At 30.5% G+C, this 25,547-nt stretch overlaps 4 protein-coding genes across 4 annotated transcripts; 2 read left to right on the top strand and 2 right to left on the bottom strand.

Annotated features, from left to right (window-relative positions):
- Positions 1 to 907: 907 nt before the first annotated feature.
- Rpn8 (regulatory particle non-ATPase 8) lies at positions 908 to 2,910 on the bottom strand. Its single transcript, XM_068765199.1, has 2 exons — positions 2,596 to 2,910; positions 908 to 1,759 (listed from the first exon to the last, which is right to left on the bottom strand). Exons 1-2 carry the CDS (start codon positions 2,768 to 2,770, stop codon positions 951 to 953), a joined length of 984 nt encoding a protein of 327 aa, XP_068621300.1. The 5' UTR covers positions 2,771 to 2,910; the 3' UTR covers positions 908 to 950.
- An 846-nt stretch (positions 2,911 to 3,756) lies between these two features.
- Positions 3,757 to 4,473, top strand: LOC137922377 (inosine triphosphate pyrophosphatase). Its single transcript, XM_068765361.1, has one exon. The coding sequence runs from the start codon at positions 3,881 to 3,883 to the stop codon at positions 4,454 to 4,456; it is 576 nt and encodes a 191-aa protein (XP_068621462.1). The 5' UTR covers positions 3,757 to 3,880; the 3' UTR covers positions 4,457 to 4,473.
- Positions 4,474 to 5,692: 1,219 nt separating this feature from the next.
- LOC137921893 (protein artichoke-like) lies at positions 5,693 to 10,075 on the bottom strand. The gene is made up of 5 exons (XM_068764678.1): positions 10,063 to 10,075; positions 9,146 to 9,197; positions 6,976 to 8,932; positions 6,377 to 6,558; positions 5,693 to 5,920 (listed from the first exon to the last, which is right to left on the bottom strand). The coding sequence occupies exons 1-5, from the start codon at positions 10,073 to 10,075 to the stop codon at positions 5,782 to 5,784; spliced, it is 2,343 nt and encodes a 780-aa protein (XP_068620779.1). The 3' UTR covers positions 5,693 to 5,781.
- A 7,860-nt stretch (positions 10,076 to 17,935) lies between these two features.
- On the top strand, positions 17,936 to 23,720 carry Tdh (L-threonine dehydrogenase). Its single transcript, XM_068765363.1, has 4 exons — positions 17,936 to 18,104; positions 19,046 to 19,570; positions 22,411 to 22,677; positions 23,580 to 23,720. The coding sequence occupies exons 1-4, from the start codon at positions 18,005 to 18,007 to the stop codon at positions 23,714 to 23,716; spliced, it is 1,029 nt and encodes a 342-aa protein (XP_068621464.1). The 5' UTR covers positions 17,936 to 18,004; the 3' UTR covers positions 23,717 to 23,720.
- The last annotated feature ends 1,827 nt before the right edge of the window (positions 23,721 to 25,547 follow it).

The raw sequence follows: 25,547 nt of genomic DNA on the forward strand, positions 1-25,547 counted from the left end.
TCTCTTTAAAACTTCTTAACACTAGATGTGACTGCTTCCTCATATTTAGATAACAAATATCTTCGTAATTTTTATAATAAAAATTATAAATTCAATATATATAAACTAAATATGTAAGTGTAAGATTGCCACTAAGGAAATTTTTATTTTTATACCATGTTTATTATCAATTCTCACCTTGGCAATTTTAAAGTTAGAATTTAAATTGTTTGTAATGCCTTTAAATATGTAATTCGAAATTTATAGCATTTACAAATTCTTTCGAATATTTCCTTTTCCTACAAAATATAGTTTTGTTAAAAAATGATTAAATTGTATGTTAAAATGTTGGTTATTTCCTTATGAAAAAATATAAAAGATTTATTCTCTAAATTCTTTTAAAAAAAATAATGTATCGATAACAATAAGCAATAGCTCTAATTAAGCAAATAGATGTTTTTGTACCAATTAAATTTTGGTAAAATGCTACTATGTCTTATATAGATACTTAGGTAACTAAAACTTTATTTTATTATAGTCTCAACCAAACCAGTGGCCTATGTAAGAAACATGATGCAGTATCTCTCTGTAAAAGATTAACCCCTTGACATACAATGATGGCTCTGACTTGTCGCATTTCATGTGCTGTTGTAGACTTTTATTGTAAACTAGCAATGTAATATATGAATGTTTTAAAATTTTATACAGTAATGAAGCCCAGAACATAAAACACACTGATTCTGACATTGTCCATGAGTGATCGTTGGCACTCCAGGCAAGCCAAATTAAATGGTATCCTTTAAATATGTTGATGCACATTTTGTTTGTATGTCAAGGGGGTTAATAAAGCACACTATTTTTAAATAATAAGATAATTAACATAAAATGAGAGATTAATTTAGAATTGGTAAATACAGTTTATTTAAAAATAATTCAATATTGTAAACAACTTAATTACTGATGATTCTGTTTTACTTTTTCTTCTCTTCCTTTTCCTTTTTATCTGCCTTTACCTTCTCTTCATTTTTCTTATCATCTTTATCATCTTTCTTTTCTTTTTTGTCTTTTGTATCATCTTTCTTACCTTCTTCTGCATCTCTGTTTGTTATTTTGTTATTGATAAGGTTATGCAGAGCAATAATAGACCTTACTAGTGCAGCTAGGTATACAACAAGAGACTGATCATTAGTTTTTATATATAAATTATCAATAAAGTTATCACTTGCTATGTCTGGCAATAAGTTAAAAATGTCTTGTAACTGATAGATAATTTGGTGATTCATTGGTAGTGACCCTTGACCAACTTGGATAAGGTAATCACGAATTTCACTGAGTTGTGAATGTAGGCCACGCAACCCAAGTAATTGATTGGTGATTCTTTGTGAAAGGCTGCCAACTGTTGTATCCTTAATGTCTCTAAGTAAGTGTTCAACTCCAACTTCCTCAGCTTCTTCAGCACCTATTTCACTAGGAACATGTTCAAATGTACGTGTTGTGGGACTGCCATCATCATGAACCTCTTCAACTGCCTGGTATGCTTCAGTAGGCAGACCAAGATCTTTTGGCTTAGCATCAATAATAACAAGGACTGAATTAGGACAGTAACGTCTGATCAACTCATTAATTGCCACATCATTTTGGTGAAGTTTAGGCCCAGTATGGTACCAACCAACTACCTTTTCACGAGCATTAACCTTCTTGAACATTCCATACATATTCTCCAAATAGTCATGGTCCAGGAACCATACAGACTTGTCTTTATCATCTTCATCAAAGGGCACTGTAAAGTAATAATTAAACTAATTAAAACAATTGTTATTAATTTTGAAATATAACAAAATATTTATTTTATGACTCTAAAAATGTCTGTAACTCAAATAAAAAACTAATTAAATTAAATTTTAGATTTTTAGCTTTATTAACTAATCTTAAAACCCTACTATAGGCCATTGATATAATTATGCTCAGTTTTGTTTAAGAAACACATGCTGTATATTTCATCTATAGCTTTTTCTAGCATCATTATCTAAAATTTGCCATTTTTAGTACTTGAACAATATTACATTAATAGTAACTGGTACACTCAAAGCTAAACAACTAGACACTGCTTTCTATACCCCCAAAATATTAATGGAGTCCAAAAGCAGAATATGTGAGCATTATTGAGAGACAGCCGATGGTCAACAGCAACTAATACAAGTTTAGGTATGATGGACATTAGATACTGTGGAAGCATCTTCATCCATCATTTTGCATAGTAATATATAACCTTTGAATAACAGTTAGTGAATAAAAAGCTATGCTCTCCTGAAGCTACTCTATGAAATTATTTTAACAAATATAGGAGAAAAGGTAGGGAAAGTACTAACATGACAAAAATAGAAAAACAAGCTTTTGACTTTGGAGATTTGCAGTTTAAGACCATATCTTTACTAGAAAAGGACATCCAATCACTGTAATGATTATGATAATATATCATTGCGTACTTGAAATCGGACTTATTTTGTTGTTTTAAGCTTAATATACATTTATAACAGTTGACTAAATTGGTATATGACTTGACAAATTATACACAAAACATTAGTAACTTCAACTGTCCCAAAAACTATTACTAACCTGCAAAGCTGTTTGAAACATCTAAAACTCCCTTAGCTCTCCAGCAACCTAATAAAACGCCGACAACTCTCTTTTGATTGCCAATTTTTCCCATTCGATTGAAATGGTCCACAACGCTTAAAAGTACCAAAGGATGAACCACAACCTTTGTGGTTACTACTTCTTGACTCGGCATTTTCTTATATTAATAATTATTTAAAACGTACCTAAATATGGAGCTATTATTATTTTGTAATCTTTTATTGCTGTTACAATTATATAGAACCAAAGCAAATTTAAGACTACTTATTCACTGCAAGAAACAAAATTTGACAGTCATTACAATAGATAAAACAGTCTATGAACTACACAGATAACAGTAAATTGGTTAAAAAATAAGAAATGTCATGGTTGTTTACTTATATTATTCAAAAGCGAACCTCAATTAAACCAATTTTTACTAAATAAAATGTTTTTTGAGATGCATGTCATGATAGCCATAATTTTATAACAAACAAAATTTAAAGGCCTTCAAATTTTTGTTATTAAACAAAAACTTGTTCCATTATGCTCAAAATAAGTAGACGTTTTTGATTTGGATAATATTATAATTGGTATTAACCAAGCATGAACAAATAAGCTTTTTCGAAAACTTTAGTACTCTACTACTCTAGCGAAGGATTTGCATTGGAAGACCTTTATTTATTATAAATTGAATATTTACCATATTTGCATTGAGTAAGTGTCGAAATAAGTCACAGCGCCAAATATTCGTCGATTTTAGTCATAACCGTCCCCTCACAGCTATGTTACTGTTAAGACGGAAACCAGACGCATAATCATCCATTATTAAACAAACACCCAACAGTACTCAACTCCCATTTTAATAGTTTACATTTCAAAAGATATACGTTAGTGAAATAAAATATTAAGGTAAAAATTATATTTTTACCAATGATATATATCCCTAAATGATATACCCAGTAACCTACTAAATGCCTAATGAATACAAAAATATCAATTACATTTGTTGATGGCCTGTTCTAAACCAAAGAAGGTAAATTTAAAATTTAGGACTTCAACGTTGAATATTTTATCATTTGGATTACCAAAAGAAATGCTTTCATTTGTTGACAATAAAAAGTAGCATTTGTTCGGTCTTTAACGTCTAAAAATGTAATGTCAAATTCGATGCTGTATTATTATAATATTTTTGTAACACGTATATTAAAAGAGATTGCAAGCAAACAATAACAAGAAACGTTTCATTGAACTTAAACCTTTTTGTTAATATAATAGTACAAAGATGTCTCAACGAACTTTGACTTTTGTTACAGGAAATGTAAAAAAGTTGGAAGAGGTTAGAGCGATTTTAGGTAAAAATTTTCCCTTTGAAGTGACGAGTTATAAGTTGGATTTACCAGAGTTGCAGGGGGAAATTGATGAAGTTTCTATCAAGAAATGTCAAGAAGCAGCACGTAGATTAAACAAGCCGGTAGTTGTTGAAGATACATGTTTATGTTTTAATGCATTAAAAGGATTACCTGGTCCATACATTAAATGGTTTTTAGAGAAATTAGAACCTGAAGGACTACCTAAATTATTGGACGGATGGGAAGATAAATCAGCGGAAGCTATCTGCACATTTGCTTATTGCCCTAGTTCTGGTGACAATCAGGAAATTTTACTATTTCAAGGAAAAACATCAGGAAAAATTGTATCTCCAAGAGGAACACGAGATTTTGGTTGGGATTGTGTGTTTCAACCTGATGGGTACAACTTGACTTATGCAGAAATGTCTAAAGAAGAAAAAAATAAAATTTCACATAGGTATAAAGCTTTAGATAAACTAAAGGCATACTTTATAAGAAATTGTCAGTAAAGTTAAATAAAAGTTTATTGAACAAGAAAATATATTAGTTTAATAATTGAACTTCTTTATTTTCTAACCATCAATAATATCAGATAGTTGAAATATAAAAATATCGTCACAAATTTCATGTATAATGGAAACAAGATTGGAATTGATTCATTTAGCCCAGTTTATCATAATCTAATTATAAAAAAACGGTTTATTTAATGTAACAAAAATAACAATTTTGATTAGTGAAGTATACAGTTATCTTATCTATTATTTAAAATATTATGATTTTATTTTATATTTAACAACTATCAATTATGATAACAAAAAATAGTACATTGTCAAAAAATAAACAATTGATTTCTTATAATATAACATATCACTATTTGATGTATGAATATCTGGTGCAATAAAGGGTTCTAAGTTAGAGTTATTATAATTCTTGTAATACCAATCTTTATCATCTGCATTTTTTGTTCTAGAATTTGTAGTATGTATTTCTGAAAAATGAGTTTTGGCAGCTCTGTTATTGACCAGAGTATAATCATTTGCAACTGAATCTAAGTATGGTAAATTGACTTTAGTTATTGTTGCAGGATGTTTATTATGCTCACGTCGTTCTAACTCTTCTTTAGTTGGTTTTAAAACTGCTGAAAGTGCCGTAGGTTGACTTTCAACATATTTTTTTGTTAAGGGTTTTAAAGTTACTTGTATAGAAGTGGGATATGGAATACTAGTTGTTGACTCCATCCAAGCTTGAACTGACATATCATTGCTTGTGTCGGTTGTTATAATATTTTCTTTTTCTGTAACTTGAGTAACTGTCAAATTGGACTCAATCAAATGATACTTGTTTAAAATACTTGGCTTAACACTTTGTTCCTCTACATTCTTTGTCTTGTTGTAGATTATACTTGTGTTGTTATCTTTGTTTAAATAAGCTTCAGCCTCATGGATTTCACTTTTTGTTTTAGTATGACTTGTATTATTTTGACTAATTGTTATTGGTGCCAACTTTTCTACCATAGCAAAGCTTTTTTCGGTGTGATCCATATTATAATAGTTTGTATATCCAATCTTAGATATTGATTCCTGTAAACTATCAGGACCTGCAATCGTAGGATTCATTATGGGCGTAAAACCGCCATTTGTAGTAGGCAACATTGGAGTAAAACCACCAGTTTCAAATTGGGGTGCTTCAAGTACAGGTGATTGATATTTGTTTAACCGTAAAGGTTTTCTTTTATCTTGCCAATCAATCTTTCGGCCTGTATTTATAAATTTACTCACATCTATAGAAGGAAGAGGAAACCCAAAAAATGTAAACCCACTTCTAGGAACATTTGTTATATTTTTGGAGGGTGTTTTGGAGGTATTTGCTGCACTGTCTTGTGTTTTTTCATTATTTTTAGTTGAGTTGTCATGTTCATTAATGGAATCCACGATAGTTTCATTAAAAGGATAATCGACATATTCGTCATAAAAATATTCGGATTCTTCAGGTGTAGGCCGTGTGTTCAATTTATTAATTTGTAAACTGTTTTTTTCTTGTGTCATATAACCGTTTCCTTTGTCCAATGATGAATAAACTTGCGATGTTGCTAAATTCGGCAAAAGTGCTTCGTTTTCGTGAATTATACAATGCCTTGAATTATCATTTTGTACCGGAATATTAAGACAATCACTTCCAGAAAAGGGCATTCTTTTTACGTATGTTCCATCGGCACATTTTGGTCCAATGGAAGTTGATTCTAACAACCAGGATTTTAGCCAAATTGCGCCGCAGTTACAAGTTAGAGGATTACCTGTAAAAGAATTCGTTATTTGAAATAGCTGAATACATTCTATGTTGATTGATACAAATTTTCCTTACCGTCTATATCAAATATGGCAATGTTATTTCTTAGTTTTTCAAAGTTATGTTCTGCTACGGATGTTAATTTATTATAGCGTAACGAAAGAACTTTTAATCGTGGCATCGTATCGAATGGTTGTCCGCTTATGTGACATATTTGGTTGTTATCCAAATTAAGTTCTACTAGCCATTCCATATATTGGAATGATTCCTTTGATATTTTCTTCAATTTATTAAAACTTAAGTCTAAAACTTCTAAAGAAAATAACTGTCGTATGCCAGAGTTTTCTAGATTGTTTAATTGGTTATTACTCGCGTTCAGATATTGTACTAGAGGCGTGTTTTCAAAAGCTCGCATTGATATAAACTGAAGGCGATTACCCTGGAGTTCTAATATTCTTAGCTTAGGTAGGTTTGAAAATACGCTGTCAGGTATATCGATAATATGATTCCGACTGAGATAAATAGACAATAAATTTGGAAGATTGGTTACCGCTAATGTGTGAATAATTTCAATCTTATTATTTTCTAATTCAATAGTTTCAAGGTTTTGAAGATTTCTAAAACTGTTGCTACGAATTTCTATAATTTTATTGAAAGATAGTTTAATCAATTTCAGTCTCTGTATATTGTTTATGGAATTACCGTCAAACGTTTTAAGGTGATTGAAACTTGCATCCAATACCTTAAGCTGGCCAAAAGCATTCAAGTTTGTTGGAAGTTCATAAAGGTTATTGGAAGAAATATTCAAAATTTCTATATTTAATTTTCTATCACTTTTCTCAAATTGTACGGTTTTTAATTTATTTTTGCTAAAATCCAGAGAGCTCAATTCATTATTATCTTGAAAGATCATAAAATCAAAGTTTTCGATATTATTCCCATTTATAATTATCTGTTTAAGGCTACCGAGCGCACTAAAGCTCTTTAAATGGACGTGGAAGATTTGATTGTAACTTAAATCCAATATTTCTAATTTAGTTAAGTCGCTAAACGAAGTTACATCGATTTGTTTAAGTCCATTGCGTCTTATATATAGTCTTCTGAGATTGTGTAGCGCTTTTAAACTCCCGTAGGGAATTCTTTGTAAACCGTTATTTGATATGTCTAAGGTTCTTAGTGAAGGTAGATCTAAATCTGGCGACGGGGACACTGGTAAGTTAGTTATTTGATTTTTCTGTAAATTTAGCTTTTCCAGGCCTCGTGGTAATCCAGGGACAAATTCAATTAATTTATTTAGGCTCGCGTCTAGTTCATATAAATTAGGTAAATTTCGGAACGTTGCCGGATGAATCGAAACTAATGCATTTCCTGATATATTTATGTATTCTAATAGAGGAGTTTCAATAAAACTTAAAGGATCTATAACTGTTAATTTGTTATAACTAAGATTTAATCTCCTTAATGATGGAAGATTGTATAATAATTTGGGTTGTATACGTTGAAAGAAATTGTTTGATAAATCCAAACCTTTTAAAGATGGTAAGTTCCAAAATGGTCCTTCATACATATCGCCTAATGAATTTTTACCTAAATGTAGTTCTCGTAAAGCCGGCATTGCCATGAACGCTTCTCCTTCGATAAATTTAATGCTATTGCTATTGAGATGCAAACGTTCCAAGCTAGGATGTCCTCTTAATGCTCCTCTAGGAATTTCTTGAAGCAAATTGTCACTCATGTCTAGAAACTTTAATCGCGGCAGGGCATCCAGTAACGCTCGAAATTCGGAAATATGCATAATTTTATTCCCTATGAGATTTAATTCTTCTACCCCGCTACTAGACTGCTGTAGAAAGGATTCAGGATGTATTCTAATAACATTGTTATAATTTAAATCGACTTCCCGCAACTTCGGTACTCTATGAAATGCCCCGTGATGTATGATGTTTATGTTATTATGCGCTAACGATAAAGTCTCTAACATAGTCTGATCTACAAAAGCACCTTCGTCTAATCTATCTATTATATTGTAATTAAGATTCAAGTGAGTCAACATAGGTAAATCTCGAATAGATCTGCCAACCATAGATGCATCAGAAATTTCGTTATTACTCAATGATAGATGCATTAAAACAGGAAGTAAAGATAAGGCTCTCATATGAATGTTGGTAACGCCACATTCTGTTATTTCTAGTTTTTGTAACATCGGTAAATTATAGAAGGCGTTTTCTCCTAACGTGCGTAAGTTTAAGCTTCCTTGAATGTACAGCCTTTCAAGTTTAGGTAAATTTGCAAATGTATTTTCACTAATTCCGCTTAAACTTTCGGAATGTATATTGATATATTTTAGTCTCGGTATATTCATAAACGGTGGTATCCTTTTTAAGCTATCAGACTGAATAGTTAGTGCTTGAAGTTTTTGTAATTTCGCTAAACTTTCAACAGGAATACTTTTTAATTCATTTTCTACTATAAATATTTCAACCAAATTCATTTCCTGTGCGTCCAACCATGTTGTTGATACGCGTTCTAAACCATTATGACGCAACATTAGTCTTTGAATTTTTACATTTTGAAAGATTTTTCCAGGTAGCGCTGGCAGGTAATTATTTTCAATAATTAATTCGTCTATTGGCTTTTGTACAAACTGTCCAATTTTTTGTACACCTTTTAAGACCTGTTGTAAATCACTGTGGGTACACCTGAAAAAAAAATATTAAAAAATACTGACTGTGTATCTACTTTGGATTTATCAAATGGTTTGATATTACACTGATATTAATCAGTATCCTTAAGACCGCATACTGACATTGGCTTTTAAATATAAATATTGAAGCGATAGTTACGTATAGAAACTGTTACCACTGTGCCGAACAGAATTTAAGTATTATGAAAATTGTTATCAGAAAAATTACCAAATTTGAATGTCATCGTGTCGGCTTGTGCAAATACAAGGAAGTATCGTATCTGGAATGGGACATATTGTGATAACTTCTGAAATCAGTATTAATGCTAAAGTTGTCCATAATAAATTCTTCTTTGAATTGATATCCATCCCTCAGGTTCTTCTGTGACAGTCATTGTTGCATTTTACGTTAGGATTGTTTTAACTGTGGTGCATCTGAAAAATTGATAAATTTGTTATTGTTGTTCATATTATTGAAATAACAGTGAATTAACAGAATTTTTTTATGAAAATGTCTTACACAAATAGTTGTATTTGATTTACAAACTATTACGAATAGTTAACAAAGTTTAGTTCAAACAAGTGCACATTTATAACAATTAGTACTATTGCGTCAAGGACTGTTAGACATCGTTGAAAACAATAAAAACTGAAGACAATGGTCCAGTACAACGATACGGTAGGTTGCACTTTCACTTTTATACTATTGTTTCTATTCGAGGTCTATCAAATCTACGTACATATTATTTTAGGTTTTACGACAACAAAACTGTACATTATCATGACTACCCACCCATACGTGCATTACCTTGAAACTTTATAAGTTTATTTGCTAAGTAATCGATTTAAAAGCATGCAGTTCTTTATCAAATGATTCGAAGATGAATCGATGGGACCATGAAAAGAATTCAGAACTCGTTTTATATTTATTAGGTCCTTTCAAGTACTAGTTTTGACGTGCTATCACTTACCGTACTACAGGGTGGGCAATAATGAAGTTCACTTTTGTATTATAATAACTTCGTGGAACGAAAACTTTGAGAGCTCAGTGCAATTGAGAGTGCAATTTCAAGTTTAGGTTCCAGTATGACTGTGCCAGACGTCTTGCATTTCATGACAGCATGGAGATGGTACGAGAAATGTTACCAACAAAAGTCATGTCGTGATATTATTTTTATGAGAACATCTCAAGATCAGATTCTTTTGTGAATCTCCAAAAACACTTGCTTAAAGCAAACCATTCGATAAGAAATGGCGCCGGTTCCGAATACCTTTGATGTCTCAATATTCCTGGACACCTTCATTACTTAATATTCGAAAAAAAATGTCACTTTTTTGTTAGATTATTATAAAGTGAACTTTATTATGGACCACCCTTTGTAATTGAACGATAATTTGGCCACAAACTAATCCGAGATCCCCTTTCATTCCAAGGAATGTTCGCTTGGGCTACCTTCTTAGGTCTCGACGGACTCCCAAATCAAAGGAACATCCTTCATAACAGCCTGAGTGTATCAAAGCTTTTTAAGCAAAACGTAGTTGATTTAAAGAGTTTTTAACTTAGCGCAATGAAACGTGTGTCATGTCAAGGCCGAAAAACTTTAAATGCTAACGAACAAACAGCATGTTACAATTAACAAAATATTCTTTAATTTGTCCTTTAACACATCAAACATCGTAATAATAATTATTTATAATAGTTTACTTTTCCTAAGTAAAATGTAATATTACATAAACTGTACTCGTAAATAACCGTATTTAATGCGTGTTATTTAACGCTTTTGCAATATAACGTCACGCACTGCAAGATATATAACCCTTTTATTGGCTCGTAATGGAAATGAAATTGCAATCGTCAATGCAAACACAATAAGTGAGACAATAATAAAAAATGATTACACTTTGAAAGATGAGGACAAAACGTAACACGCAGGCAGCCAACGAAACGGGTGATCATTACGGTACAGTTACGCTATACTTATCTTCATCTTATAACTGTCACAAGACTCGTCACCGCAAACTTTCTTGCATATTGGAACAAATATAAAGTACTTTTCTAGTTAGAATTAAAGCACTTAGCCTCTGTCTCTACTTACTCGTTTTTATTTGTTAATTATGTATATATATACTTTATATTTATGTAGCTAGGGATTTCTCTACGATATTGAATTAGAAATGAGAAGATCCATAGATGAACGAAAGTAACCGATATAGCCCAGAGGATTAGCAAGTTGAAGTGATAAAGGGAACAAATGGTCGATAGAGCTTTATGGTTCTGGAGTACTACCCACAGTCTAACAAGCGCAGGGTAGGACGTCCAGCCACAAGATAGACAAAGTCGATAAGGTGTTCCGAAGACGCTAGTTTGTATGATGATACGGAAAATAAGTTCACATTTATATGTTTTTTTTAAATTATTCTTCTTTCAGTTTACAAGGTGTAGTATATTTTATACTTCGTAGTCTTTTTTCTCTATTATGTATGCCTTAAGCCGTCTTTTCCGCTAATTATATCACCCCATTCAAATGTATAAAGGTTCTGGTAGAGATTGCGACAAGCGATGGGACCGCCTTTTGTACCACCTACATAAACTTTATAACTAATTTTTAGTATACCGTTAATTTTTTATTGATTCTATTAAATTTATTACATTTGTATAAATAAACATATTTTTTGATTTCAATGTACAATAAAATATAAATAAATTAAATTGAATAACGCATAGTTTTTAATGCATATATAATGAACATTGAAAGGTTAAAAGAGACCAAAAGTTGTACACGATTACAAAGCTGTATTTAATTCTAAGTTTAAATCGGTAAATGAAAACATAAACTGTTAATAATAATCATTAAGACTTTTATAGCAATCGATCAAATAAGGCCATTCGTGTTAATGCCATGTCAATATGTTATAAAACTGGATCAACGCACGTGTGCCTGCTGTGAATCGATATTGGGAATTGCTATTGCTAAAACGTTCGAGTCAATAACAAAGTTTGTGTGTGTACAAATGTATGCCTCTAAGAATTTTTTAATACATGTTTCTAGTTATAGGCAAGACAAAACAGTTAATAGTACCAGCATAAAAATAAAACTATTATTTATAAAGTAATTATTATTAAAATACCTATTTATTAATAATAATTAATAAATTAAATGAGACATGTTATTATACATTAACCAATAGCATTATCACAATATTATTCCATAGGCTCAGAATTATACATTAATAATAAATTAACACTGTCGCCTTTAAATTACAGTAGGCGTTAATATCTGTAATACAGTTCTAAACTACTACAGACATTAGCGAACATTTGTATTGTATTTATTCGTAATAAATAAATTCGTAAAAAAACATCCCAAACATAAATATTCAATAAATTGGTTATCAATTTTAATTCACATAAATTTTAAACGTTTGTCCGATCGCAATCATTAATTAAAATTCTTTTCTTATAGTACTAACATTTCTTTTAATAGTCGACAGGTCTGTTCGTTTGTATATTCCAAACGACACCAATCAGTGCTTTATTTATGCAAAAAAAACTAGAGCCCTAACAACATAACAAATATTAACAATCGTAATCTGTGAAATGATGAACTATCACCATCATCATTTTAGCTGAAAGACGTCTACCGCTGGCTATAGGCATCCTCCATAGATTCCCAATAGGACAGAAAAGAAGGGCCTGCATAGAAATCACAGGCACATGACTTCCGGTGTTTTAATTCTCGGCCATTTTCTTTCTAAAACAGTGACTTCCATTAAATCGACCCTGTGCCTGCATTAACCAAACTTTCAACGATTTAACATCATGTGAAAACGCTTTTCTGCATAATAAAATACGCCAATCACAAATGACGAAGCGAAACTTAAAACGAAATTATATTGTTTTACAAATGCGCCATTGAAAAGAAAACCTACATCGTTTTGATAAGTAGAGAAAAACTTATTACTAATATTAGTGAATACTATGTGAATATGTAAAAAATCATACTGTATTAATTGATTCTCAATTGTAAACGAATTGACAAGAATGCAATAAAATACGAGAAGGTTTTTACCTCAAGCTATCGATGGATTTTGTGACATATGTAATAGAAAAGAAATATAGGCTTTTGTAATTTAAACATAGGTCTAATTTAACCTATTTAAAATACAAAACAGCATATATTTTTTGTTTAAGTTTTTGGTACAATTTTTATTACGTAAATTACTTTTAGCGGAACGTCGTGTTCGTGTATAAAATAATATCATTTTTTTTTAATTGCGTGATTTCCAGTGTCAAAGAAAACGAACAACCAGGGATTCTCTTGTGTTATCTATTATGCTGCGTTCATGCTTACCTTGAGTGCGTATTAATTGTCAATTTATAAAATCTACGTTTTGTAATTTAGCCATTAAGCCATTACTTCGTAAGATTTTATTACCTGGAATGATATTACGAGGAAGACATATAAAGAAGGATTTTTAACTTAAGATAAACTTGTTTCATCATAATTTTTTTCATAGATTAATTTTTTTTTTAAAAAATTTACGAAATATTTTCTGCTTTTATTTAAAAAATTCTGCAATTGTCAGATAATTAATTTTAAGATTTTTTTATGCCAATATTTCTAAATTTTACATAAAATTTTCTAATCATTTGCGTATTGCACAGAGAGCAAAAATGAACCTGGAACATTAAAAGAAGAAATTCTTTACAAAAAATAACAATTTATCTTGTTTTTAGGTAAAAAGGTTAGGATTTTTATAAAATAATTATAATTTGAAACATATATTAACCGCATATTTTAATTTATTTATTTATTACTTACACTAACTCCCAATAGGATCCAATTTCAAGAATTGTTAAGATTTTGTTAAAATTTAATAATTAACTCATAAGATACTTATTCATGAAAGTGTACTCGAGATGAAGGCTTTGTCGGTAATGATAACTGATATTATTTTTTGTTACTAAAATTTAGCACTATTTTCTCGCCGTACGACTGGCGACACTTTTAGTACACAAACACCAACTGAGGTTCTAAGTAAATTTTGCATCGCGTGCATACTCAAACTTTCGGTTCATGGCTCGATGCGCACCAAGGAACTTATCTTTCACCATTGTGGCGCGTGCCAGTACACATAACCTCTCATCTGGATACAGATGCACAATTTGGTAGAAAACGAACGTAATCAACTTATATAATATTAATTTTTGATTTAATCTGCGAAATGATATTTAAGTTTAATAATGATTTTATTTCATATGGCTTATATCTAATTTGTACAATTTACTATAAAGTTTTAAACGGAATATAATTAATACCAATAAAGATATAAAGGATATTATATTTTTTCTGTGATCTTTTATTAATTCACCTAAATCGTTTTTCACACCGAGAACAATTTGCTTGCAACACATCTCAAAGATTTTTGTTCTTAATTATTTATTGCAATTAATTTTTGCATTTAAATTAATGCAAAAGAAACAGTTGACATCTAATACATTAATTAGTTATTTAATAAAATTTTTGTATTTAGGATTTTAAAAATCTTGTTACAGTAACCATTAAGAACCGTCGTTTGATTTACGCTTGAACGTCCACAACCAGAATCAGTTATTATGATATATAATTAAAATAATTTAGGCTCTGTAAAGTCTTATTATTTATCTATAGTTATGTTACTACCAGGCTGTTGAAGCACAGACCCATCGCTCGATAAAACCGAATTCGGCTAAATTACAAATAGTTTACAGAGGTATGTTTTATTCAAGTAATGCATATTTCATTCTTATACTGCTCGAATGCTATATTTATAAAAACTACTTCTCAAAAGTAGCAAATGAAGTAATGCTTCTGACCAAATTAAAATCTGTCGGTGTAGTTCATCTTTGACTATAATATTGCAAAATAAAGATTGCATCAGTTGCATGAACGACTTATCTAGATTAAATTCTACGGTGTAGTAATAGGGAAGAGTAGTTCAAACAATAAAATTGTCACAATTATGTAAAAGTATTTTAATTTTATGGCACATTCAGATTCATTGCACAAAATTATACATTGCCATTAAAGTGAGTGTATTAATATAATGACAATAATACATTTTAAAACGAAATTAAAGTTCAAAAATTCTTTATGCAAGGTACTGGATACATAACATAATGAATACATATCTCACGAACATCATGAAGTCATGTTTGCCACATGTTCAGATAATAAATTCGTAGATCTGAGAAGAACAGTCGAAAGAAACTTAACAGGATAACATATTTTTCATTAAATAATATAAAGAACATATATTGAATAAACATTTAAATTACCTAGAGGCGAACAGTTTCTCAAGGTGTGCGTGCTATGGAGTCATTGTAGCGAACCCTTAGCACACAAATTTTCTTTGACATATTTTTTTTAAATAGCAATGTAATTTTTCTGAATATTATCCGGGAAGCTATGATAAAGTAGTCTTAAATTCATGGAATATGTTGTTACTTCTGCTATTTATATTGGACATATCACTATTCCTGGGAAAAAATCACAATTTAAGTTTGTTTCTTTATACTGTCATGTACAGTATAAAGAAAGAAAAATATATTTTATTAAATTAGCTTTATTAAATCAAAACTGTTAAGACTCTCTGTAACAATTTCTGTCATTTAATCAAAACGTTTAGATATTATATTTGAACGTTAATCATTGTATTATTTTGATATTACTATTATTAATAGACAGTTTTGGACAGTTTCTCTACTTTAAGAAAAAGGCAACCGAAAGTTTGGAGAACTTGGCAAAGTGCGATCTTGTTTTGCTGTTATACTTGGCAGGTGTTGCTATACATTAAATAAGATCTTTCCACTTGGTGGAGAGACGGCCCATAAAGATAATCGGTAATTTAGACTTTATTCGTATCAATTCAATTAACCTTGACGTTTTTAATGCATACAACACAATAGAGCTATACTTAGAATGCGACATTATTTTTTTTTTTGCGAAATTGTCAAGGGTTCCTTTAAGAGAAGACGATAGGTAATTATAATAACACTATTATGTATTATATATTTATAAAGAATGCATCTCCAATTAATACCAAGAAATTTCATCTGGGAAATTCCAAAAGAAGCCGGTGTATTCATATATACAAAAACTAAACTGCAAGTCTATTTTGACAAACTCAAGTAAATTCATGCCAAAATTGAAAATCTCGAACTAGTGGTATATAAATATAAATCAGTTAGCAAAAAAATTATGTACTCAAATCTCGATCCGGTAACAAGAAATAAATTTTTATTTATAATAATCCAAATCGTCTCAGCCCTACAAGTAATTTTATGTACTTAACATTGTTTAAACATAAATATAGCACAACACTTCGAAAACCGAGTTTGTGCAATGGTTTAAGGGCATAATTTTTATAAACGCTTTTTGTATAGCGGGGTTTATTTACATGAACATTTCTTAAAACATATGTTAAGCATAAATAACAAAAGTGATAATTTTGTAAATTTGAAGAACATAAAGTAAGTACGCATCAGTCATTTAACTAAAATAAAATATTGATTGTTGCATGTCAATACGTGTAATGTATGTGCAAAAAAACAATACCGACTTTCCCAGGAAGTTGGATGTTTTCTATTTTAATAACACAAGCAAAAATAATTGTTATATGCCTAAAAAATGATTATACCACGTTGATGATTTTTTTCTAAAGGCGAAAGCGTAATAGGATCCCAGATAATTGATAGAAAGCTTCTACTTTTAAATTTAAAAAAAAATACAAAGAAGGTTTGTGTTTTAAAGATTACTATACCGTAAATAATTTTATAGAAGATTGTAATTGCCTGGAGGCGATTATTACTAATAATGCTAAATGAAGAATTTTGAATTTGCATTTACGATGAAACAATATAAATTTTCATATAACAGAAGTTATTAGGAACTTTAAATTCAAAATCTTCTTTATCTTAATTTCCTATTTTGCTAGTTACAGAGGACGACCTTTAACTGAAACAATAATGTTTGGACAACGATAGCAATATACGACACATTTAACCGCAGCAATGATTTCATATTGTAAAACAACCTTCAGTAAAGCATCGTTTTGCGTATTAGGAAAATACGCGGAGAACTATACAACAGTCTGTTTTAATGAGGTTTATTAGAAACTTAATCGCACGATAAACATTATTAAAAAAAAACGTCGTGAAGTGGAAGTCGGTTATAAATATAAACCGATAATACAAAAGCTTCAATGTGTATAAAAGAAGAAATACATTTCGATATTATTCTTTAATGCGACATTTGAGACTGACGGAAAGAAAAATATTGTAATATTACTTATAATATATCACAACACGTGAACTAGAAATGTGCAGAATACAGGTGATTGGTTATGGTATAAAAGCTTTAAAAAGATGATTGTATGGCTCATTTGCCAGCAAAAGGAAATCATAAAGCTTTATAAAGTCATCACTCTAAATTTCTGTAAAAATACGACAGGTAAATTACTTCTGGCAGCATAAAGTCTGCAAGGACATATAGTGAACAGTATTTAATATCAATAAATAATATTAAGACATAAATCAAATTTATTATATCTGAAACCATTGTTTTTTGGATATGGTGTACCGTAAAATATTAATTGTCAAAAATGAGTGATATGCTCGTCCATTTATAACTTTTACATTTATACGTTTTACATCTGTGCATTAGAAATAAAATTATTCAAACTATTGATTGATGAATAAAAATACGTTCTTTATTTGTAAGACATTCACAAAACAAGTTTACAATTCCTAACAAAAAAAAAACAGTTTTGTCACATAGGTCACGAGACACACCCATCTTATATAAGATACGTAGGTGTGTCTCTCAATAACTCAATAAGATTCTGTTACGATAATATTTCTTAAAGCCTATGAAAGTCTACAGGTAAATTACAAGTATCTTCATACAGAACCAGTTTTAGATCTAACACAAAAACATCTCTTAGTTACGTTCCCAACCAGTCAGGAGCTATCATTTGTCTAACGCAGACTCACATTGCGTTAAGATTTATTTTATTAAACAATTAATATAAAGAATTTTTGTTCCAAATGTCAGTTGTAAAACGATTATGTTTTAGTGTAACAAGACTAACTATCCGAAATTACAGTATTAATACTGTTAAGAAACCGCCTAAAATTTTGATCACTGGTGAGTTTTTTCTTCCAAGTTGAGAAGAGAAGGTGTAATTTTCTTTTGAAATGCTTTAAATATTTGAAGTAACTTACAGTGCAGCTACATTTTCTTTAAATATACGTTAAATATTTATATAATAAAAATTTTCTTAAATTTTATTATAGAAACCAACTTATGCCGAGATGTAAAAAGGTCGCATTTCTTTCTTTAAGTTATTTTTAAATGCACTTAACCAAGTATAGATTAATAATGATTACTAAAATGAAAACAACATCTCTAAATTATAATTACATAGCTACGAAATATTCCATACCAAACAAAAACATGTTTATTTGCTAAATTAAACTACGCAACGTAATATGCAAAGTATACAAAGACCGCGTAATATTTGTACGTTTCCGCAATTTGCGGTTGATGACAATATTTAGAAATATATCTAGGTTCTTTATTATTTCAGACTTTCACTGCTCAGAAAGGCGTTAATATTTGTGAGATTATTATTAACGATCTTTAGAGAAACTATTCTTACAATTGATCTGGTGATTGTAACAATAAATTCTAAAATAGAACATGTCGTTAAATAAATAATTTTGCTAAGACGTTCGTCAAATCGGTACGCACTAAGGTTACATCGCTGTTTGATTGCAACAAAAAATTTGACCATGGTTCTCTCATTTTTTTAGAAGTGTCGTTACTAAAAACGATTCCGTGAGCTCAAAATTCTAAATGTGATATTTATTTAAACTGAAACATAATGTCGTAAATTCTTACTAAGAAATAAATAATAAAATGATAATATTTTTTTTTTACTAATTGTAATAAATCATCATACATTGCACCGGATTCTGTACAACAAACTTAAAATGTACTTCAGTGAAAGCACAAATTCATGGTCGTACCTCGCTAAACCGAAACTAGTTTGTGATATAATAAAAACACTTTTTTAACCATTGCAGGCGGCCTTGGACAACTTGGTGTCGAGTGTGCTAAACACTTACGAGGAAAATATGGAAAAGACAACGTCATTCTCTCTGACATAATTAAACCATCCACCGAAATCTTTAACGACGGTCCTTACATTTTTGCAGACATCTTAGATTTTAAAGGCCTTCAGAAAATAGTCGTGGATCACAGAGTGGATTGGTTGATACACTTCTCAGCTTTGCTCAGTGCTATCGGCGAACAAAATGTTCCATTAGCAGTTCGAGTTAACATAGAAGGAATGCACAATGTGATAGAACTCGCTAAACAGTACAAGCTTAGAATTTTTGTGCCCAGCACTATCGGTGCATTTGGACCGGATTCTCCTAGAAATCCCACGCCTAATATAACAGTGCAGAGACCGCGAACTATTTATGGTGTTTCAAAAGTGCACGCAGAGCTTTTAGGCGAATATTATCATTACAAATTCGGGTTGGATTTTCGTTGTCTAAGATTTCCTGGAGTGATTTCCAGTGATCCACCTGGTGGCGGAACTACAGGTATATATATATATGTTTATTTAGATAACAAATTAAAAAAAAATTGGCAATATGTAACATATGAGCGTACTTGTAAACTTTAAGACGTCATTCAAAAACAACTTACTTAATTTTAACCTTATTGGGTACAATGTGAATAATAATTTGATAAAATATGCATTCGTAAATTAATCTGATCATTTTTTTTTAAATCTGTCTATCTCCGCTTGTCACAATATTGAGATTAACAATGTTTAGTTATTTTAATAATAAGTTAATCTAAATATACAATTATATTCAATTGTTAAATTGGTGTCCATTTTAGTAATTTAAAATATCTAAGATGCCCCTGTGTATTGGATATAATTTATGAACTATAGCTTAACGTCTCTCAATATTAATTCATTAAAACCCTACGCTAAAATTTTAATAGTGTCCAAGATGCTGATTTTAGTCTTTATTAAGTTTTACTTCAACATATGGCGATTTAAAAACACCGTATGACCATCACCTTATTGCGTTTGTCTTAGACATAAGAGCATCTAGGTTTACTATCAAATACAAGTATGTTGGGTTTCTTCAAAAATTATTAAATTTTATTTAAAAAAAGTAACTGTTGAGTTTCTGACCGGCTCTTTTCAGCAGGTCCGCATTCCGAGCCGGTAGTAGCTTAACATATAATTTTAAAATAATCTACAAAATCTCTCGTGTGATTAAACTATTAAATTAGAATGCAATTTATTAATTACAATTAAAATAAAATTTCATGTGACAAGCTTAAACATTTACAATCAAAAAGCTCCAATTTGGTAATAGTAGAACATAGCGGCCCCAGCTAATACTCCCGAGGAAGCCCTCAATCTTTGCTACCTGTAAAAAAGGTTTAGGTTAATGTCATTTGCGCCTGGCTAATATCATTATTACCGTTTTTATCTTCATTAGCGTTGAGAGAAGAAGTTGTGAAAGAAACTCCAGCAACGCTTCTATCTAGTATGAATGGGAGTTGGTCCCCTATTATATACAATCCGATTAGACTGGTTGGTTATCGACTGACGACGATGATGGTGAGCAGTGTACTTGGCTTGTCTTATAGTCTCCTCGTCTAGTAACTTCAGTACGTGTCTAGGTCTCAGGGCGGTGCGGCGTTTGAATGTACCGGGTGTGATCATATTGTAGATGGCGGCACCTATAATCTATAAATTTGTGTGTTGAACGACAGAGTCATAGTAATGTATTGATGTCTGTTTAAGGAACTGGGCGATTGTTGGCAGTTCCATGTCAACATGCAGGTTTTTTTTTGCGTCCGTACCACGGCGCACACGTTTCCCTACGCATAAACCAGTTCTGTATGACCTGGAGTCTCAATGACGCGTGGATTAGCTTGCGTATCTGAGGACGGGTCTGATTACAGTTTAAAGAGTGTCACTTTACGTCTGTGACATTATATCTCCGCTATTTAATAATGGATTGTGGCGGCCGAGTACTTAGGCCGCCTTTTTTCGCGCGCTTTTACGTGCGCTTTGAAATTTAATTTGTAATTCAGGACGACACCTAGATAGCGGGTATGAATTATTATACTAATTGTATATTAATTTTGAGGAATAATGAGGTACCGAAATATTGTTTGGATAAATATAATAATGTTTACTAATTAATATTTCTATTAGCTTCTTCTTCTTCTTCAAATATAGTAATTTTGGCAAAAAAAAAGCTAGTTTATTCACGTCAATAGTAACCAGACAGTTATAGAGTGTTAAATTTGTATGTCAATTACAATAACAATTTTAAATCATCCTATATAAAATTAATATTGAATTATACTTCTTAAACGGCGAAGGAAAACATAATATGGAACACGCCATATCTTGAGACCAAAACATCTGATAAATGCATGATATTCACCGATTTGCTCTCGGCTCGACGGAGTATGACAGGTCAAATGGCCGTACACTCTCCTTGAGAATATCTGTCTCAATAGTAAGCACATTACAAGGCCGACAACACAGGAGAGATGGTGATTGTTAATTCGCATAGATGCATATTAACCTTCGAAGCAACCGACAAGTTTTATTGAAAAATCTCTTTATCGTATATGAAATATTTGTTTTATTGATTTCATGACGTTTTTGATTTTTATTGTAAAAGAAGCTTTATAAGATTTCAGTTTTATTAGAAGTAAAATTGTTGACAATGATAGTAATATTTTCTTTTATATTTATCGAAATTATATCAACAAAGCAGTAATTAAAACATCCGTTATAATTACACGATAAAATACGATCAGATAAATTAATTCCAAATATAATATATCTTTATTCAAATAGGCATTTACGAGCTCTTTTGATTCTTCAGTTATTTTAATATAATTAGTAAGTTACCGGCACTAAACGCGGATCTGCTGAGGAAGAAGAACCGGTTAGAAACTCAAAAGTTGAACGTTTTGAGTTAAATGTGATAATGTTTGACGCCTATTAACGACGTAAATGTGTCGACAAACCAAGTTCTACACATTTCGATCAACTCAAAACTCTTAAATGCTGTAATAAGATTTATTTAATAATATACTTTTAATTTTAGACATAAAACTAAGAAAAGAAAAGTCTAAGATATCTTGTGGAATTTTATTATTTATAAGTACATCCAGACCCTTGAAGGATTTGTTAACTTTTTAAAGACAAAATTCACGCATTATGGATTTATTTTAATTTCTTATATTTATCATATGTCTGTCACTATTTTGTTATATGAATATTTAAATTTTAGCGCATAAATACTAAATTTTTTAATATGTATTAAGAAGCAACTGTTAGGATATAATTAATATAATATTAATAATATTAAAAGTTTTTTTTTGTATACAGATTATGCGATCGCAATATTCCACGATGTACTCCGTAAAGGCCATTATGATTGTTATCTAAAGCCGGACACCAGATTGCCAATGATGCACGTAAAAGATGCTCTCCGAGCTCTGTCCGAATATCTAGAAGCACCCAATGAAATGTTAATACGAAGAGTATACAACGTGACCTCTATGAGCTTTACCCCAGAAGAATTAGCTAATGAAATGTTTAAACATTTGCCAGAATTCACGATTTCATATAAACCGGACAGCAGACAGGATATCGGTAAGGATTAATAGTCGTTAAGATAAATAGAAGTAAGAATAATTAGCGCAACCAATATTTTGCCAGACGTATAAATATATAGGACATTTAAAAAAAATCATTTAAGTTACAATTTATTATTAAAGAAGGTTACTCCATCATGTTCGTGTAATTGGAAGATGTTAAAAACGTGACATAACCATAAAAGTTTTTATTATTCCGATAGCCCGTTTCAATTTTTACGTTTTTGCGGATAATACAATAAGTTCTGAAGCTAAGCTTTTAAACATAAAATTTCTTAAAAAGTTGCTTACGGCCCGTTAGTACAACATATGAGGATTGTAGTTGAGCATATCGGACTGTCTCTTAAAATCGCAAAAGTACTCTTTAAACTCTGGATATATTTTTACATTTCCAAGTGGTGCTTACGCTGCATAAGATTTCTACTCACAAAGTGGACAGACGACCATATTAAGGTCGTTGAAAGACATTAGATGCAAGCTGCTTCCACCTGCTCTATTAAAAGTCTATGGGAGAGACCTACGTCCGGCAGTGAACACTTCGTTTGTAATGAAGTTCTGATAATTTTTTTTACACGAGTTAAATCGCTTAAACTTTTTATACAACAGTGACGTGATAGTTCCTTCTCAGACGCCCTTGCGTCCTCAATTGAATGTTAAAACTAAGCTACTTCATAGCTAAGCTGCTCTCCGGGAAATCGGTGCAGCTGTCACTTTCTGGAGCTATGTGTACCACCAGGCCACCATAGCTATTGTACTACCGAAATAATTGTACCGTTATTTAGATTTGAATATAAGATAAGTACTATAAAGTAAGAGTTTTAAATGAAGCAAGACGTTTTGGTTGGGGATTATGGAATTCTTACCATTTTATTGTATATTATGAATAATCTTGTTTTTCAGCTGATTCTTGGCCTCAAGTATTCGACGACAAAGACGCGCAACGCGATTGGAACTGGAAGCCGGAGATAGATTTGGATAGTCTAGTAAAACTTATGATAAAAGAAGTAAAAGAAAAAATTGTCGCAAACAATTTTTGAACTATAGACGTAATATCTATTTCTGTACCAATGCAGCAATAATTATATTTTATTTAATAAGAAATTAAACAAAAATATTTAAAACATTATTGATTTTTTTTTCACTTTTTCTATATACTGGGTTCGTTATTTGATTTTATTATTAGGGGGACCGAAAAGTAACGTCGCTTTCTTAAGTTAAATTCTAACGACTACAGTTTTAACAAGTTTTTATTTCTTATAACAATATATTCACCTTCGTTATCAACAACCTTTTGCCATCTAGTATACAAATTTTCAACGATGTGGACACAAATCAATCTGTTTTTCTGTAAAATATGTCAACAGAAACGACATTACTTTCCGGTCCCTCAAATGCAAAAATGGTTACTAATTTCTGCGCTACGTTTAAAACAGCGCCATCTAGTTTCTTGGTTTTACATCATTATTTTAGAAGCCGGGGTGTTTTGAAGAGAAATAAAAAAACATAAACATTTTTATTTAACGTTTTATTCATTGAAGCTTCTAAAACATTCTTACATTTTTAATATTTACACTTGTAATATCTATTTCTAAAGAATTTCCAGCGATGTTAAATAAGAGTAACCAAAATCTGTGCGGTGTCGTATACTATTGAAAAGCTATTTTAAATATTAGCCAAGAAAAATAGCTTTTTCACAGTGTTCACCTAGAATTATTGTCACTTATATACGTTTATCTTATAAATATGGACTCCTTCGTTTATCTTAATTTAGATGAAAATGATTATATTTTAACAACGCTGTTAATTCACTTTTATTACCAAAACGAAAGTACTTATTTTATCAGCCACATCCTTTCATCATATAATTCCTTTATGAATAAATTAACTTGTGATGTTTTAAAATAAGCGCGAAGCTTTACAATTACAGCATATATATAAAAAAAAACTTCACTTGTAAACAAGCCAATAGCCGAACTAAAACCGATGGTAAGAAATAACTCATAATGAGTTGATAGAGACTAGAAATATCCATGAATATAGAAAAAATTGAGACTGAATAAAAAAACACTTGAATACATTTTTTTTTTACTTTTCGTCAATTTCTCCAAACCTACTTCATGATTTTATTAAACTTGGGAAGTACCTTATAAAACATTGCAGAACTTTTAATGATAATAAAGGCTAGATAATGGCAATAACAAAGTAAGCATTAAAAATTGTACGCGGTATTTTAAAAATAAAAATACATATTCACCATTGCACACACAATCAGTCTTTCAATTAATTACACAACGAGACGTGTGTTTGCGTTCCCACACAATAAGACCTATGGACGTATACTAGACGACCTAGACCGCTTAGCAATTACTTTACATACTATTTGACAGGCATTTGTTTTCTTTATTCTAATTCTATTATTAATGAAACAAAAAAAATCGGCATTAGTGTACCATTTATAAATATAATTTAAATTGCGAAAAAATACAATGTTTATTCAATCAAACACTAAAAGGTAAATAAAACTTAAATATCTATTCTAAACGAAAAATGTTTAACACGAAAATTGTATGACTTTGACCAATAAATGACAATAAATCATTAAACAAATGCACACGTTCATCATTGTTTTTGAGATGTTTTGTTCATCGCACGTATCTTTTATTAATATTTAGGTAATAAAATTAAGAGTATTATGTCCGTATTGCAAATTAATAAAATTAAATAATTTTTAACGAGGAAAAAAAATGTTTTAAAATGTTCATGTATACCTGCTGTACCGCCCTTTTTAGTACCATTTAGTTACCTAACTGGTACAGTTTTAGTTGGACTTATGTACGTTGATAATTTAGAACTGTCTAACAATTTTCA

Source organism: Battus philenor, unplaced genomic scaffold (assembly GCF_028537555.1).
Source record: "Battus philenor isolate CCGP_79_NKW_IND1 unplaced genomic scaffold, ilBatPhil1.0.hap1 SCAF_2, whole genome shotgun sequence".
NCBI lineage: Eukaryota > Metazoa > Arthropoda > Insecta > Lepidoptera > Papilionidae > Battus > Battus philenor.